The sequence below is a fragment of the Oryx dammah genome, unplaced genomic scaffold (genome assembly GCF_014754425.2).
Source record: "Oryx dammah isolate SB20612 unplaced genomic scaffold, SCBI_Odam_1.1 HiC_scaffold_11, whole genome shotgun sequence".
Classification (NCBI taxonomy): domain Eukaryota; kingdom Metazoa; phylum Chordata; class Mammalia; order Artiodactyla; family Bovidae; genus Oryx; species Oryx dammah.
The window spans coordinates 8,788,401-8,804,389 of record NW_024070195.1 but is presented as its reverse complement, the minus strand read 5'-3'; the positions used below and the strand labels follow the sequence as shown (position 1 = coordinate 8,804,389).

Below are 15,989 nucleotides of genomic sequence, written 5' to 3'. Positions count from 1 at the left end.
CATCCCCCACGGCTCAGTGGTAAAGAATCCACCTGCCAATGCAGGAGACATGGGTCTGTTCCCTGGCCCAGGAAGATCCCCTGGAGAAGGAAACAGTAACTCCCTCTAGTATTCTTGCCTGGGAAATCCCATGAACAGAGCAGCCTGGTGGGCTACAGTCCACGGGGTCGAAAAGAGTCAGACACGACTTAAGAGAATAAACACCACCACCACAAGGACTCACAACCGTCCAAAGGAGAGCTGCATTTACTGCGGACAAAATTCTCAACACCCTGATTACCTGTCAGCACCGTGTTTATCTGTTTGCCTACTTTTTTTCCCCAAAGGCACTAACAAGGCTGCCTGTTTTGAAGAATTATTGTTTTAATGGTTCAGTGGGCATAGAACATAAAATTTTCATGATCACACTTCCTAAAATAGAAGCACATTCACTTGTATTTCAAAGGAATTGCCTTCAGAATCAGAGGGAAAAGCGATTTTCCAGGGTTTGGGTCTTTGGATGGTGATTTTTCCTGTTTATATTCTGTCAAAATTACTATTTAGTTATTAGCATATATGCAATTTTCAAGGCTATTATAAAAAATCTTTGCATTCTAAACCAAGAAGAGGGAAATGGATATAATGAAGATAAATAAAATAAATTATTCTTATTAGCTTTTTGCATGAGAGGGTTTTTTTTTTTTTTTTTTTTTTTTGCCAGTAAACAAAGATGGTGCAGGGACCCATGAAAAACTGGTATACTGCAAACATCTCAGTTATAATCCAGCTCTGCTATTCAAATATTCAGGATTATGTGCCAGCACTAATGGGAGAGCTATAGAAAAGTCACTGACAGCCAAGATGGCTAGATTTGGTGGATGAGGCAGAAAGAGGGCTACACACCATGGAAATTATTCTGGAGACCAGAAATGCCAACTTCACCAAAGAATGAAGAATTCTTCTTAAGTATAAACGACTAGAGCTTCATTTATCATCTGAATGACAGAATCGCTAGACTAGACCAACCCCAAACTAAGGCATCAGATAGAGAATCTTCTCAAGTGCCTGCTCAATCTTCAAAGTTACTAATGAGACTTTCCCAGCTGTGAGTAACTATGAAGACAGGGACCTCTCTCTCACATGGGCACTTTATTTAAATGTTCCTTTAGTAACATGGGACAGACCAGGAAACAATGCCTGTGAAAGAAACCATCCGTGAGAGAATTCAAGGATTCCTTACTTATGGCCTTTTTGATTTCTGAAGATGTTTCTTAAAAGATTTAATCCAAAACTTTTGAGTCATTTCTCTTTCCAACAGGAATTGAGAAAATCAGCTAAGGCCTATGACTTGTTATACTTTCCAACAAATAACTGGCTTGTTTCTTCCAGTGAGAAGTGAATTCATTTCTCCTCTTCCTGACGGTATTAATTTTAGCACTGGCTGGGGTCAAAGGTCTTGGATTCAGATCCCAGTATAACCAGGTAACTACGTGAACTTGGCTAGCAGCTTAATTTCTTCTGATCTCAGTTTAACTGTAAAATGAAGGATGTTAGAGGTGGTGATATGTGAATGCCTGCTGCAGCTCTAAAGTGCTCTAATTCTATATTTCTTCATATCCAGAAAATGCAGTTGTGAAAGGAGTGAAGAAACTCACAAACAGCCTCCTTGTGATACAGGTACAAAGCCCATTGTGGAAAAAAAATGAGCCTTGTTCTGCTTATTGGACTAGGAGAAGTGATGGGTACACTGAGGATGCCGTCTTCCCTGGAGCCATGCATTCTAGAAGCACGTGATGAACATATGGGTAGAAGCTCCCTGACCCACGTTAGGCTTTACTCCAGGGAAACATACACTTTTAATGGCTTAAACCACTGGAATTCAGGCTTGTCTGTTAGGGCAGCTAGCATTACTTATTCTGAATAAGTCTGGCATAATCCGGCATTCAACTTCACAATGAGAGAAGGGACTAGCATTCATTATCTACCACAGTGTGGAGAATTACTTGTCTAGTGCTCCTAGATGATGGCGAGTGGAAAGTCAGTCCTACAGGGAGAGAAACTAAGGCTCGCCAGGAGCCTGACTAGTTAAAAGACGGATGGAGCTGTCCCTCTCAGGCCTGGCTTCACAGTCTTTGATTGCTCTCTATTGTACCACTGCTTCCCAGACTGCAGTGTGCACCAGAATCAAGCTTGTTAAAAAGCAGATTTCTGGGCCCCACCCTCTGATTCAGAGTCTGGGTGGAATCTGAAAACCTGCATTGAACCAGGTGACGGTGGTGCGCCAGGGACCACGTTGTGGGAACCATGCACACCGCTTCTCACACTGCATCAGGTACCAGTGTCTTGACAGCCAAACCTCGACGTTAAGTGTTTCAGGGCTTCCTACTCATTTCAGGGAAGCCCCAAGAATCCTGGAGAGGGTAGCCATTTCCTTCTCCAGGGGATCTTCCTGCCCAGGGATTGAACCTGGGTTTCCTGCATTGGCAGGCAGATTCTTTACCGTCTGAGCCACCAAGGACGCCCACTTATTATGGACAGAGCTACTGAAATGCAAGACAAAGCCCAGTTCAATCCAAGATGGAAGAACATCTCCTATTCCTTCTTCTTTCCATGGCTTATCTCTCCCGTGAGCACATTTGCTCCCATGAGCCTGAGCCACTGGTTCAGGACTCCAGCCTCCCACACAATCCCCACCCAACCAGGGGCACCCACCGCTACACAAAAATGAAACCAAACTAAATGTCAGCATGTTGGCTTAAAATAGAAGGTTCTGGATTTGGAAGGTGTGTTTCTCTTTGCTGCTCACTATCTCTAAGGGTCACAGCTCAGCTTCCTCACCTACAAGGACGAGTCCCAACTGCAGCCACCTTGGCAGGGTTGGCGAGGAGGTGGTCAGATGAAGTGAGGCTGGGAGAGCATTTTCTCAACAGCAAAGGCTCCAAAGTCTTAGACAATGTTATGTCAGGACCAGCACCCCGAGGGGTAGTCTCTAAACATACAGATTTCTTTCTCAGCCAGATATTCTGAGAAACAGGGTCTTTCTTTCTGACATTGGCTAAGATGAACAACAAACAGGAACCATCATTGCAGATGACCCCAGCCACGAGCAGGAGGAAAACCCATGGAGAACTAAAAGCCCTTCCTTTACCTAACTCTTCCGGGTGAAGAGAAACCTCTTAAAATGTGGCCATCAACAGCCTATTTGAAATATCAACATGGCTGCGATCCAAAGTCTACAAGCAATAAATGCTGGAGAGAGTGTGGAGAAAAGGGAACCCTCTTACACTGTTGGTGGGAATGTAAACTAGTATAGCCACTATGGAGAACAGTGTGGAGATTCCTTAAAAAACCAGAAATAGAACTGCCTTATGACCAAGCAATCCCACTGCTGGGCATACACACCGAGGAAACCAGAATTGAAAGAGACACATGTGCCTCAATGTTCATTGCAGCACTGTTTATAATAGCCAGGACATGGAAGCAACCTAGATGAATGGATAAGAAAGCTGTGGTACATATACACAATGGAGTATTACTCAGCCATTAAAAAGAATACATTTGAATCAGTTCTAACAAGGTGGATGAAACTGGAGCCCATTATACAGAGTGAAGTAAGCCAGAAAGAAAAACATCAATACAGTATACTAACACATATATATGGAATTTAGAAAGATGGTAATGATAACCCTGTATGCGAGACAGCAAAAGAGACACAGATGTATAGAACAGTCTTTTGGGCTCTGTGGGAGAGGGAGAGGGTGGGATGATTTGGGAGAATGGCATTGAAACATGTATAATATCATATAAGAAATGAATTGCCAGTCTAGGTTCGATGCAGGATACAGGATGCCTGGGGCTGGTGCACTGGGATGACCCAGAGAGATGGTATGGGGAGGGAGGTGGGAGGGGGGTTTAGGATTGGGAACATGTGTACACCCGTGGCAGATTCATGTTGATGTATGGCAAAACCAATACAGTATTGTAAAGTAAAATAAAGTAAAAAAAATAAATAAATAAAATAAAAAAAAAGAAATATCAACAAAATGCAAATGACACCACTCTAATGGCAGAAAACAAAGAGGAACTAAAGAGCTTCTTGATAAAGGTTAAAGAGGAGAGTGAAAAAAGCTGGTTTAAAACTCAACATTCAAAAAACTAAGATCCTGGCACCTGGTCTTATCACTTTATGGCAAATAGATGGAGAAAATGTGGAAACAGTGTCAGATTTCATTTTCTTGGGCTTCAAAATCAATCTGGATGGTGACTGCAGCCATGAAATTATGACTCTTGCTCCTTGGAAGAATAGCTATGACAAACCTAGACAGTGTATTAAAAAGCAGAGACATCACTTTGCCGACAAAGGTCCATATTATAGACAAAGCTATGGTTTTTCCAGTAGTCGTGTATGGATGTGAGAGCTGGACTGTAAAGAAGGTTGAGTGTCAAAGAATTGATGCTTTTGAACTATGGTGCTGGAGAAGACTCTGGAGAGTCCCTTGGACTGAAAGGAGATCAAACCAGTCAATCCTAAAGGAAATCAACCCTGAATATTCATTGGAAGGACTGATGCTGAAGCTCCAATCCTTTGGCCACCTGATGCAAAGAACTGACTCAATGGAAAAGACCCTGATGCTGGGAAAAATTGAGGGCAAGAGAAGGGGATGATAGAAGATGGGATGGTTGGATGGCATCACCGACTCAATGGACATGACTTTGAACAAACTCAGGGAAGTAATGAAGGACAGAGAAGCCTGGCGTGATGCAGTTCCTGGGGTCGCAAAGAGTCAGACAAGACTGAGCGACTGAACAGCAACAAAGCAGCCTACTCAGGACTTGCCCATTCTCTGCTTGGTCTGCAGCTGAAGATAGTTGTACTAGTCCTCCCTCTCTATGTCCTGAATTTGAAAAGCCACTAGAATAATCAGCCATTTAAAAAACGTATTAAAAAAAAACAACCAGGGACTTCCCTGGTGGTCCAGTGGTTAAGACTCTGAGCTTCCAATGCAGGGGTGCAGGTTCAAGCCCTGGTCGGGGAACTAAGATCCCACGTGCTGCATGGTGTGGCCAACACCCCCTCCACCCCGCCGCAAAAAAAAACAACAACGAAACAAACAGAGAAACCTGAGACTCCCCATCCTCCAATGATGGCCACTTTTTTTTTAAAAACCCTTTGCAAGTTTTAAACATACATTTGGATTCTATTTCTGCTGGACAAAAAGCAGCTCCTTGGTCCTTGCACACTTGTTGTATCACTGGAAACTGCACAGGTGAGCAGGGCAGTCGCAAGTCCTAAGTGCAGAGCATGCGAAGGGCCCGACAGACGTGGCTTTGTTCCTTGACATCCAGTGTGGAGCTTGCAAACTGACTCCTCCCCTACACACACACATACACACACAGGCACACACATGCACACACACACACATAGGCACACACAGGCACACTGTCGGGGCTCATCTCTGGCAACAGGATGGCAAGAACTCAGTCTTCACTGCATTTCTTAACAGCTGGAGGCTGAGACAAGAGGGCAAGGCTGCAGAAGTCTCTGCAAGGCTCTGAGACACGTTCAACAGCTGTGGGTCCCTGTGAGACGGGCTGGGACCTGCGACCCTGTAACCGAGCACTTGCGCTTATACCTGGACAAACATCTCCTCCAGCAACAGCATACAAAGAAACTATCAGAGACTCAAAGTAACTGCACACGTGCTCCCTTGGGGCAACTATGAACAAGATGCAAAAGAGCCACAAATCAACATCCATCTCAGAGGTGCTGGGAGCACAAGCAGGGTCCTGGGCATGATCCCTGCACACAGCACCACCAAGAGGGTAAGTAAACCACCTAAACCACTCCTCTCGTCCAACCTACCCATCTGCCGCTACCCTCATCCCATTTAAGGAACCAGCTTGGCCCCCACCTTGGCACCTGTTACTTGTTTTCGCTCCCGTGGGTGCAGCATGAGTCCCAGTAAAGCCTTGCCTGAACCTCTCATCTGGCCTCTTAATCAGCTTCTATTGATTACAGAATTCAAGGACCCAAGTTGGCAATATCTGATAGGTGTAGCTTCCCTCGTAGCTTAGCTGGTAAAGAATCTGCCTGCAATGAGGGAGACCTGGGTTTGATCCCTGGGTTGGGAAGATCCCCTGGCAAAGGGAACGGCTACCCACTCCAGTATTCTGGCCTGGAGAATTCCATAGACTGTATAGTCTATGGGGTTGCAAAGAGTCAGACAAGACAAAGTGACTTTCACTTTTCATGATGGGTGTGGCTCACACCTCAGTGCCACAACCTTTACCCACATGGTCCTGAAGTTTTAGTCCACCTCCTCCTAACACACCTCAATTAAATCTTTCTCAGGACAATGTTTGAACTATTCATTGAAATGAACATAAAACCAATGTGTAGCTTCCCTTAACTTTCCATCGTCAGGTTGTGCTGTAGCCTTGACTCAACTCAGCACCTTTCAGAAGATGTCAGCCTTTCTGAAGGGCTTTTAGAGAAGATTTTCTATTTTGCACAGTGAGTTAATGGGAGGTGTCGAATGATCTGAAAGCAGCTGAGCTGCTCGAAGATTCCACGAGTTTGTTATGCAAATGCTTCAGGATTCAATAACTCCATTCCCGTCATATTTTGCTCAGATTTAGCTTATTCCAATCACTCAGTTGCAGCTTGGTGGCAGGTATCTAATTTCAGTTTTGTTTACAGGAGGGCTCAGAATCCACAGAAAAAGCCCACCAACCTGAGCCATTCCCACCCATGTGATGAGGATGTGAAGGCGAGCGGACATCCATGCCCTCTTCCTGCTCCCCTGTGGTCCCCTCTCTACTCTGTCCCTCATCACAGGCCAAGTGGTGAAGAGGAGGATGCGAAAGCTGCTGCAAGGCTGCAAAGCCAGACACAGGAGGAAGCGCCTTCAAAACTTCACTCAAGTCTATCGTCCTCCCCTCTTTCTACCAAGTGAGTCACAGGGGGGTGTGTTTAGGGCACCCTCAAGTCAGCCAAGGTTGAACTGAATTCCTAGCGCCTTTGATTGTTATTCCTATTTTTAGAAAGTGTTTTTTTTTTTTTTCCCAGCAGAAATTACCTGGCCTGGGAAGGTACCAGCTTACAGTTGGCATCAGCCCTTAGGTCTGGGGGAGATGCCATTTGCCACCTTGGAACTAGACTCCTAATGCTGATTTTCCCAAACTGCAAACCGTATGCAAGCTCCAGTCACAAGGCAGGATTTAATACTGCTTTTATTGCCTGTGCTACGAGCATGAAAAATGGATTTCAAGTTTCTCCCTTGAACATTATATGACGATTTAAAGCCGCACATAATCCTCTGTATATATTATTTTATATTCTGCCTGTAGTGTGAACTACTTAGGAGCATAAAATACAGATTTAGAATACTCTCTCTTTCTAGCATATTAAATTCTATATAAGAGAAAATAACACACTAGGTTTCATGGGAATGATCAGGGCATCATTCCCCACCTCCCCTATCTCATTCCCCACACCCCTGTCAGTGTAAAGAGAACAGCTTTTTAAAAGAGAGCAAGGACTTCGCTGGTGGTTCAGTGGCTAAGACTCCATGCTCCCACTGCAGTGGGCCTGGGTTCAATCCATTCTCTGGGAACCAGATACCACATAATTCACACAACTAAAGATTCTGCAACAAAGATCAAAGATTCTGCATGCTGCAACCAAGACCTGGGGCAGCCAAATAAATAAATAAAAGGAAATAGTAAAAAAAAAAAAGAGAGACAGAGAGAGAGAGATGACAATGATAAGTACCAAGGAGGAGGCAAGAGGGAGAATTCTGGTAATTCTCAGAGCGGGTGCCTACATCTGATGCTCCGAGATGCATGGTACTGGATCTCAGGCCATAGGTACAGATTCAAACTATCAAAAATGACCAGTGCTTTTCCCTTACATCCTTCTGATTCTGAGACTCATACACATGAAGGAAAAAAAGCAGCTACAGCTATTTCAACCAATTTCTTCATTCATCTTAATGTATTCTTCCACAGTCAATGACAAATATTCTGAAAACCAACTGACTATAAAGTCCTGAAAGAGAGCTGGGTCAAAAGTTTTTTTAGGGATACAGTATAATTTTTTAATGATTAATCCCCATAACCCCATTCAAATTAATTGGGATCCTAGAAGATGCTAATTCCCAGTTGCTACAGATTTGGAACAATGAACTAGTTCATAACTGGGAAAGGAGTATGTCAAGGCTGTATATTGTCACCCTGCTTATTTAATTTATATGCAGAGTACATCATGTGAAATGCCGGGCTGGATGCAGCACAAGCTGGAATCAAGATTGCCGGGAGAAATAGCAATAACCTCAGATATGCAGATGACACCACCTTTATGGCAGAAAGGAAGAGGAACTGAAGAGCCTCTTAATGAAAGTGAAAGAGGAGAGTGAAAAAAAACTGGTTTAAAACTCAACATTCAAAAAACTAAGATCATGACATCCAGTCCTATCACTTCAAGGCTAAAAATGGACACAGAGACAAGACTATTTTGTTGGGCTCAAAAATCACTGTGGACAGTGACTGCAGCCATGAAGTTAAAAGACACTTGCTCCTTGGAAGAAAAGCTATGACAAATCTAGACAGCATATTAAAAAGCAGTGAAAGTGAAAGTCACTCAGTTGTGTTCGACTCTTTGCAACCTCATGGTCTATACAGTCCATGGAACTTTCCAGGCTAGAATACCGGAGTGGGTAGTCTTTCCCTTCTCCAGGGGATCTTCCTAACCCAGGGATCGAACCCAGGTCTCCCACATTGTAGGCAGATTCTTCACCCAGCTGAGCCAAAAGGGAAGCCCAAGAATAATGGAGTGGGTAGCCTATCCCTTCTCCAGCGGATCCTTCCGACAAATCGGGGTCTCCTGGGTTGCAGGTGGATTCTTTACCAACTGAGCTATCAGGGAAGCCCATTAAAAAGCAGAGACATCACTTTACTGACAAAAGTCTGTCTAGTCAAAGCTATGGCTTTTTCCAGTAGTTATGTACGGATGTCAGATTTGGACCATACAGAAGGCTGAGCACCAAAGAATTTATGCTTTTGAACTGTGGTGCTGCAGAAGACTCTTGAGAGTCCCTTGGACTGCAAGGAGATCAAACCAGTCAATCCTAAAAGAAGTGAGTGAAAGTCGCTCAGTTGTGTCCAACTCTTTGTGGCCCCATGGACTATACAGTCCATGAAATTCTCCAGGCCAGAATACTAGAGTAGATAGCCTTTCCCTTCTCCAGGGGATCTTCCCAACCAAGGGATCACACCCAGGTCTCCTGCATTGCAGGCGGATTCTTTACCAACTGAGCCACAAGGGAAGCCCAAGAATACTGGAGTGGATAGCCTTTCCCTTCTCCAGGGGATCTTCCCAACCCAGGAATCAAACCAGGGTCTCCTGCATTGCAGGTGGATTCTTTACCACTGAGCTACGAGGGAAGCCCATCCTAAAAGAAATCAGTCCTAAATCTTCATTGAAAGAACTGATGCTGAAGCTGAAGCACCAGTAGCCTGGCCACCTGATTTGAAGAGCTAACTCACTGGAAAAGACTCTAATGCTGGGAAAGATTGAAGGCAGGAGGAGAAGGGAACAACAGAGGATGAGATGGTTGGATGGCATCACTGATTCAATGGACATGAGTCTGCATAAACTCTAGGACATAGCGAAGGACAGGGAGGCCTGGCATGCTGCAGCCCATAGGGTCGCCAAGAGTTGGACATGACTGAGTGACTGAACAACAGACACACACACACACACATGTCCACATTTATCACCCACTGAAGAATTCGATCTCATGCCAAAGTGTATAGTGCATGCACACAGCATTTATGACTATCCTGTAGACAGGAAAAACTATGATTTCCAGGTCAGAAATTAAATCCAGGGGCACAGGCTGAGACATGATCCCGGTGCTAAATTTAATCCATAATTATATTCTGCTTGGTCTGTACAATGTTAAAAAACTTGAAATTTTCATTAAAAAAAAATTCAGATGTTTTTTCATAATATCAGATAAATGGTTCTTCATTTCTCCACAACAACCGGGGGCTGAAGCTGAAGAAAGGTGACCCCTTTTGATAAAGGGTGGACTTTTCATCTCACTCCAGTTTCCAGCATACCCTGATAATATTAGAACTGCCTGCTGTCCTTATGTTCAATACCTACATGGCTCCGGGCACGCATTTGAGTTTCTGGCTCCTTTTCTAGGTAGACACACTTTATGCTTCCCCAGTTGGTATGGTTTGAATTGCATTTCCCCAAAATACAAATGCTGAGGTTCTGGGACTTCTCTAGTAGGTTATGGGACTTCTCTAGTAGTCCAGTGGTTAAGATTCCACCCTGTAGTACAGGGGACTCGGGTTCAATCCCTGGTCGGGGAACTAAGATCCCACATGCTGTGTAGCAATTAAGTCTACAGGCTACAACTGCCGAGCCCAAGCACTCTGGAGCCCACGTGCCACAACTAGAGTCCATGTGCTGCAACTGCTGAACTACCGAGCCTACACACAGCTAGAGACCGTAAGCTGCAACTGGAGAGCCTGTGTTCTGCAAGGAAAGGTCCAGCACGAGGCAATGAAGATCCTGCGTGCTGCAGCTGAGACCCAACGCAGCCAGATAAACACTGAAAACACAGTGTTGAGGTCCAAGTCCTAACCTCCAACACCCCAGAGTGTGAGCCTATTTGGAGACAGGGTCTTTTAAGAGGTAATCAAGTTAAAACAAGTTGACGAGGGTTGGGTCTGAATCTAAGATGACTGGTTTCCTTCTAAAAAGGCAAAATGTGGACAGACACACACAGCGAGGGAGAATCCTGATGGAAGATGAAGGCAGAGATGAGGACGATACAGCTACAAGCCGAGGACGGCTAAGGACGGTCCGTAACCACCAGAAGCCAGGGAGGGGCCTGGAACGGATTCTCCCCCACAGCCCTTAGAAGGAACCAACCCTGCTGACACTTTGATTTCAGACATGCAGGCTCCAGACAGTGAGACCATACCTTTTTGATGGGTAAACCATTTAGCCAGTGGTACTTTGTTATGGTGGCCCTAGAAAGTAAATACTCTCAGTGACTGAAATAAAGGCAGTATCTCCTTTGATCATTGGGAAGAAGCATAGGTGAGTGGCCTGAATCACCAGCTACTCTGGTCTAGGAAAAGCACATCACAGGGAGAAACATTCCTTCCAAACCCAAGCAAGGTTTCCAAGGCTTCCCTAAAGTGATATTCCCTAATGGTGATATTTTAAGGGTGAAGAGATGTTTTAGGGGAACAAGTGTTAGAGAGGCAGATTGCCCAAATCTTCATTTATTCTTGAGATTAATTTCGTGCCTACGTATACTGCAAGGCACCTCCCATTTTATTCTCCTTCCCAGGCTGTTTCTCCCCTTATATGATCCAAAGCTTGCAGAGGTGCTGGAGGGGACTGAGGAAGGGATCTCAGTTGGAGAGCAATGGGCAGCTGGGTCTGAAAAGCTGACTGTTCCCCAGAGGAGGCCCTGAGTAACTATGAACAGATCCTGTTTCAGAGTCTGAGCTCCTTTCTCTTAAAATCAGTAGTCATTATAAGAGGTACCTAGAACAGTCAAACTCACTGAGTCAGAAAGTACACTGGTAGACGCCAGGAGCAAGGGGGGAGGGGAGAATGAGGAGTTAGTTTTTAAGGGGGTCAGAGTTTCAGTTTAGGAGGGTGAAAAAGTCAGGAGATGGATGATAGAGAGAGTTATACAACAATGTGCCAGTTAAATATGGTTAAAATAATATGTTATACACTAAGTGACTTGTACCATAATAAAAAAAATTTTTAAATAAGTAGTCTTGGTGACTTATGGAATGATTCACTTTCTAAAGGATGTTTCTGAAGCAAAAGTATGACTCTTTCATGCATCAGACTTCTATTTGGTCCCTCAAAATCCCATTCCAATGGGCCCGAGAACCGCCTTCTAGGTGGCAGAGGAGGGGAGGTTTACTTCAATCAATCAATGCTCCAAGCTGGGAAGAGAAGCAGGGCCAGATCAGCTGTCCTCTGGCTGATCAAGAGGGCACCCTCACTATGAACTCAGAGAAGCATGGCTCCATGTCTGATTTTTTAAATTATGATTTTTTGGGGGGGGGTATGGAGTGGGATAAGATGGATTTCAAATAAATAAAATGGAACTATGTGGGCTGACTACTAATCTTAGGGGAGTAAAAAGCTTGGTAAATGAAGGGAACTAAAGGTGGGTTGGATAGGCAAGATCACACAGGCTGACCACTTCCTGGGGTTCATGTTGAAGCACCCAGACTCAGAGAGAAAGCAGTGGCATCTTGCCTCTGGGGAGCTCTGGAGGGGCGAGGGAGTGTCCTGAGGTCTCTACATTTCCATGGACTAGAGGTTCCTGGAGAGAAAAATACCTGCTCATGTGGCTATGAGACACGACCCTCAGACCCGTGGATTTAAAGCTTTTGGAGAACTCAATTTAATTTTTAAAGCACATACCCCCACATATGCCATTTCTTTATCTATAAGTTATGCATAAGTACTGCTGCACGACGTATACGGAGAAGGCAATGGCACCCCACTCCAGTACGCTTGCCTGGAAAATCCCATGGGTGGAGGAGCCTGGTGGGCTGCAGTCCGTGGGGTCGCAAAGAGTGGGGCACGACTGAGAGACGTCACTTTCATGTGTTGGAGAAGGAAGTGGCAACCCACTCCAGTGTTCTTGCCTGGAGAATCCCAGGGATGGGGGAGCCTGATGGGCTGCTGTCTATGGGGTCGCACAGAGTTGGACACGACTGAAGTGACTTAGCAGCAGCATGGTATATATGTATAATACAGATACGATTGACTCAAAAGAAGAATGATGTAAAATAAATTTAAGTTCTAGCTCTATTTCATCTACCATATACCCCAGTGGATGGCCAAGTTGGCCCCTGGTTCTCTGCACCTGGCCTGAGTCTGTATGCCTAAGGCAGAGCAACACACACCCAGCTGACTGTGTTCATGTCTGAAGGGCAGCCCACACCTCTCAAATAACGGTTAGTTGAAATAGTTATTCATTATCAAAGCATTCAAATGACTGAGGTTTAGGAGAGTCTGACCAATAGCATCAATGAGAAAACATTTTTAGAAGAACACTATTTTTGCATTTTTAGGTAGAAACTCACGTACAGATGTGAGTTGGACCATAAAGAAGGCTGAGTGTCAAAGAATTGATGCTTTTGAATTGTGGTGCTGGAGAAGACTCTAGAGAATCCCTTCAACTGCAGGAGATTAAACCAGTCAATCAAAGGAAATCAATCCTGAATATTCATTGGAAGGACTGATGCTGAAGCTCCAGTGCGACGGTCACTGGATGTGAAGAGCCAACTCACAGGAAAAGACCCTGATGCTGGGAAAGACTGAGGGCAGGAGGAGAAGGGGACGACAGAGGACGAGATGGTTGGACGGCATCACCAACTCAACGGACATGAGTCTGCGCAAGCTCTGGGAGACGGTGAAGGACTGGGGGCCTGGCAGGCTGCAGTCCACAGGGTTGCAAAGAGTCACACATGACTTAGTGACTAAACAGCATCAACCTTAACACTGGACATCATTTTACTTGTTTCTGCTCCCTTCTCCCAATTTGGGATTATTCTTAGAGTGCCACATTATATTTTTATGCTATTAAAACCATCAGGATAAAATTACGCTTTACATTGTGCTCATTCCATGAGGACCACAAACATGGCCATAGGCTTTTCAAAGAGAATGAGATTTCGAGTACACCTCAAACAGTCTAAGGAAGCCACTGACCTACCTGGTGAGCTTGGTGCCAATCTGCTGTCGCAGCTCCAGTCGCTCCTCATCCGTCTGCCGGGGAAGGATGTTCTTTTCTTCCAGCTCTCGCTTGGAGGGCCTGTTGCTGAGCTTGATGGCTAAGGAGTCCTTCCTGCACACCTTCATGGCCAGGGAGCCTGCAAGAGGGGAGAGATGAGTTAATAAAGTCATCGCCAACCTGGGGTCCGGGCTCCCCTAGAGTCAGCTGTGGCCCACAGGGTGCAAGACAGGGAGATGGATATAATAGCAGAACTCCTGAGAGAGGTCAAGACCTCAGTCCAAGGAGGAAAGTGGCTGTACGTCACTTTCATAGTTTCTGCCATCGGCACGTCCTGTCTGCCTCTCAGTGTGCTGGGCACGTGAGGAGCACATGGGCAACCTGTGACGGGATCTCTGCTTCCCCAGGAACTCCCCACCTGGTGGGAACATCACAAACGAGGGCAGGACAGACTGTGGAGCATAAAACAGACTGCGAAGGACGGAGCACAGGGGGCTGGCACGTGCAGGATAAATGAGACTGACAGGCAGCCGGCTGGAGTGCACCTGCCTGTATGAAGGCTCAGAGGCGATGTGTGATAAGCCAGGGAATCACAAAGAGAGATCAGCTACAGCGGGGCTGCGGGTGCGGAGCAAGGTAAGGCTGGGCAACATGGGGTCAGCGTCGGGTGGGAGGGAGAACAAGCTCATGGAAAGGCAACATTCGGGCACTGCTTTGGAACACAGGCAGTCCTGAGCACCTTCCATCTGGAATAAATCCATGCTTCTCAACCAGGAGAGATTTTTGCTCCCCCCAGGGAACATTTGGCAAAGTCTAGAGACATTTTTGATTGTCAAACTGGGGTCTGGTGGGGAGGCTGCTATTGGCATCCAATGGGTAGAGGCTATTCAACATCCTACGATGCACAGGGCAGCTGCCATGACAATCAGTTATCTGGCCCAAGACGTCACGAGCGCTGAGGTTGGGAAAGCCTGGTATAAAATGCTCCATCATCTGGGCAGAAAGTGATGGGCAGAGGCTGGACAACATGGGCCTTTGGCTGCCCCTCCGTGGTTCTCTCCTCAAGAGCAGGACTGTTTCCGGTGCTCAAGTTTAGTTCGCTACCTGAAGCCCAGTATGTGAGGCAAGAGGAAAGGCCTGGGAAGCACCAAGTTGGGGGATCCCTTTGGATTTTGCATAGTAAGTGCTTGTCTTCTTTCTTCTGCTGCTGGTTTTAGAACATGGGCTTTGGAGTAAGGCCCAGGCAGCTTCAGCTCTCAGCGCTGCCTCTTAGCAGATGTGACGCTCTGGGCAAGCTCCTGGCTGGTTCATTTCCTTCCGCTCCACACCACCACCCCCTCCCACCCACTCCCCTGTAAAAGGAATTTATGCCCCTGGGGGTTGGGAGATGTAGATAAGAATGAAATCTTAGACTATTATCAGGCATACAGTAAAAGTTTGCTATTATTTAAGTTCATGCTTTAAAGCTTGATCAAGTATCAGTCAATATTCATTCAATTGAAACATTTTTTTGTAACCAGAATGACAGATTTTGAACTTTGCTTTCTTAGTTTTTTCCCTTGTTTCTTAGCACACTGAAAGGCCTTAAAGAAGAAATTTAAATTCAGGACTTCTGAAGTGGTTGAGGTATGCTTAAAAATGAATTTGTTCCATACGCTACATTAGTACTTTAGTGTAATCTGTAGACTGGAACTGAATTTTAAAGTGCTTTCTTCTCTTCGCTTTTTTTTTTGGATGGGGGTTTCCCTGGTGGCTCAGATGGCAAAGAATCCGCCTGCAATGCGGGAGGCCTGGGTTCGATCTCTGGGTTGGGAAGATCCCCTGAAGGAGGGCATGGCAACCCACTCCAGTATTCTTGCCTGGAGAATCCCCATGGACAGAGGACCCTGGTGGGCTACAGTCCATGGGTCGCAAAGAGTCCGACAGGACTGAGCAACTAAGCACAGCACCGCACATGGCATCCCACAGGAAGCAATCAGAGAAGGAAAGAACATCTAAAGAGGTAAGAGATGGCAGCGTGGTGCTGCAGTTTCTAGAGCTCTGATGTTGTTCAGAAGACCCTTACCCTTTCATTTTACTAATGAATAAATAATAACACTGGACCTCAGATTGGAATCCACAGAGGTGGGCAGCTCCTCGCTCCCGCCACGCCCCCCCCCCCCCCCCACGCCCCCACCCCACCTGCCACGCCCCCACCCCACCTGCCACGCC

The 15,989-nt window shown here is 45.7% G+C and overlaps 1 protein-coding gene across 11 annotated transcripts in view; it reads right to left on the bottom strand.

Moving 5' to 3' along the window:
- The window catches only part of PHACTR1 (phosphatase and actin regulator 1), a 515,267-nt gene that overhangs the window by 25,187 nt on the left and 474,091 nt on the right, over positions 1 to 15,989 (bottom strand). For all 11 annotated transcript variants that reach the window (XR_005722669.1, XR_005722671.1, XR_005722673.1 and 8 more), the window contains one exon: positions 13,761 to 13,917. Coding sequence is in view for 5 of the 11 variants with exons in the window: in XM_040249267.1 (XP_040105201.1) it covers positions 13,761 to 13,917 (157 nt within the window). In the remaining 6 variants the exon portion in view is untranslated. The remainder of the gene's footprint in view (positions 1 to 13,760; positions 13,918 to 15,989) is intronic.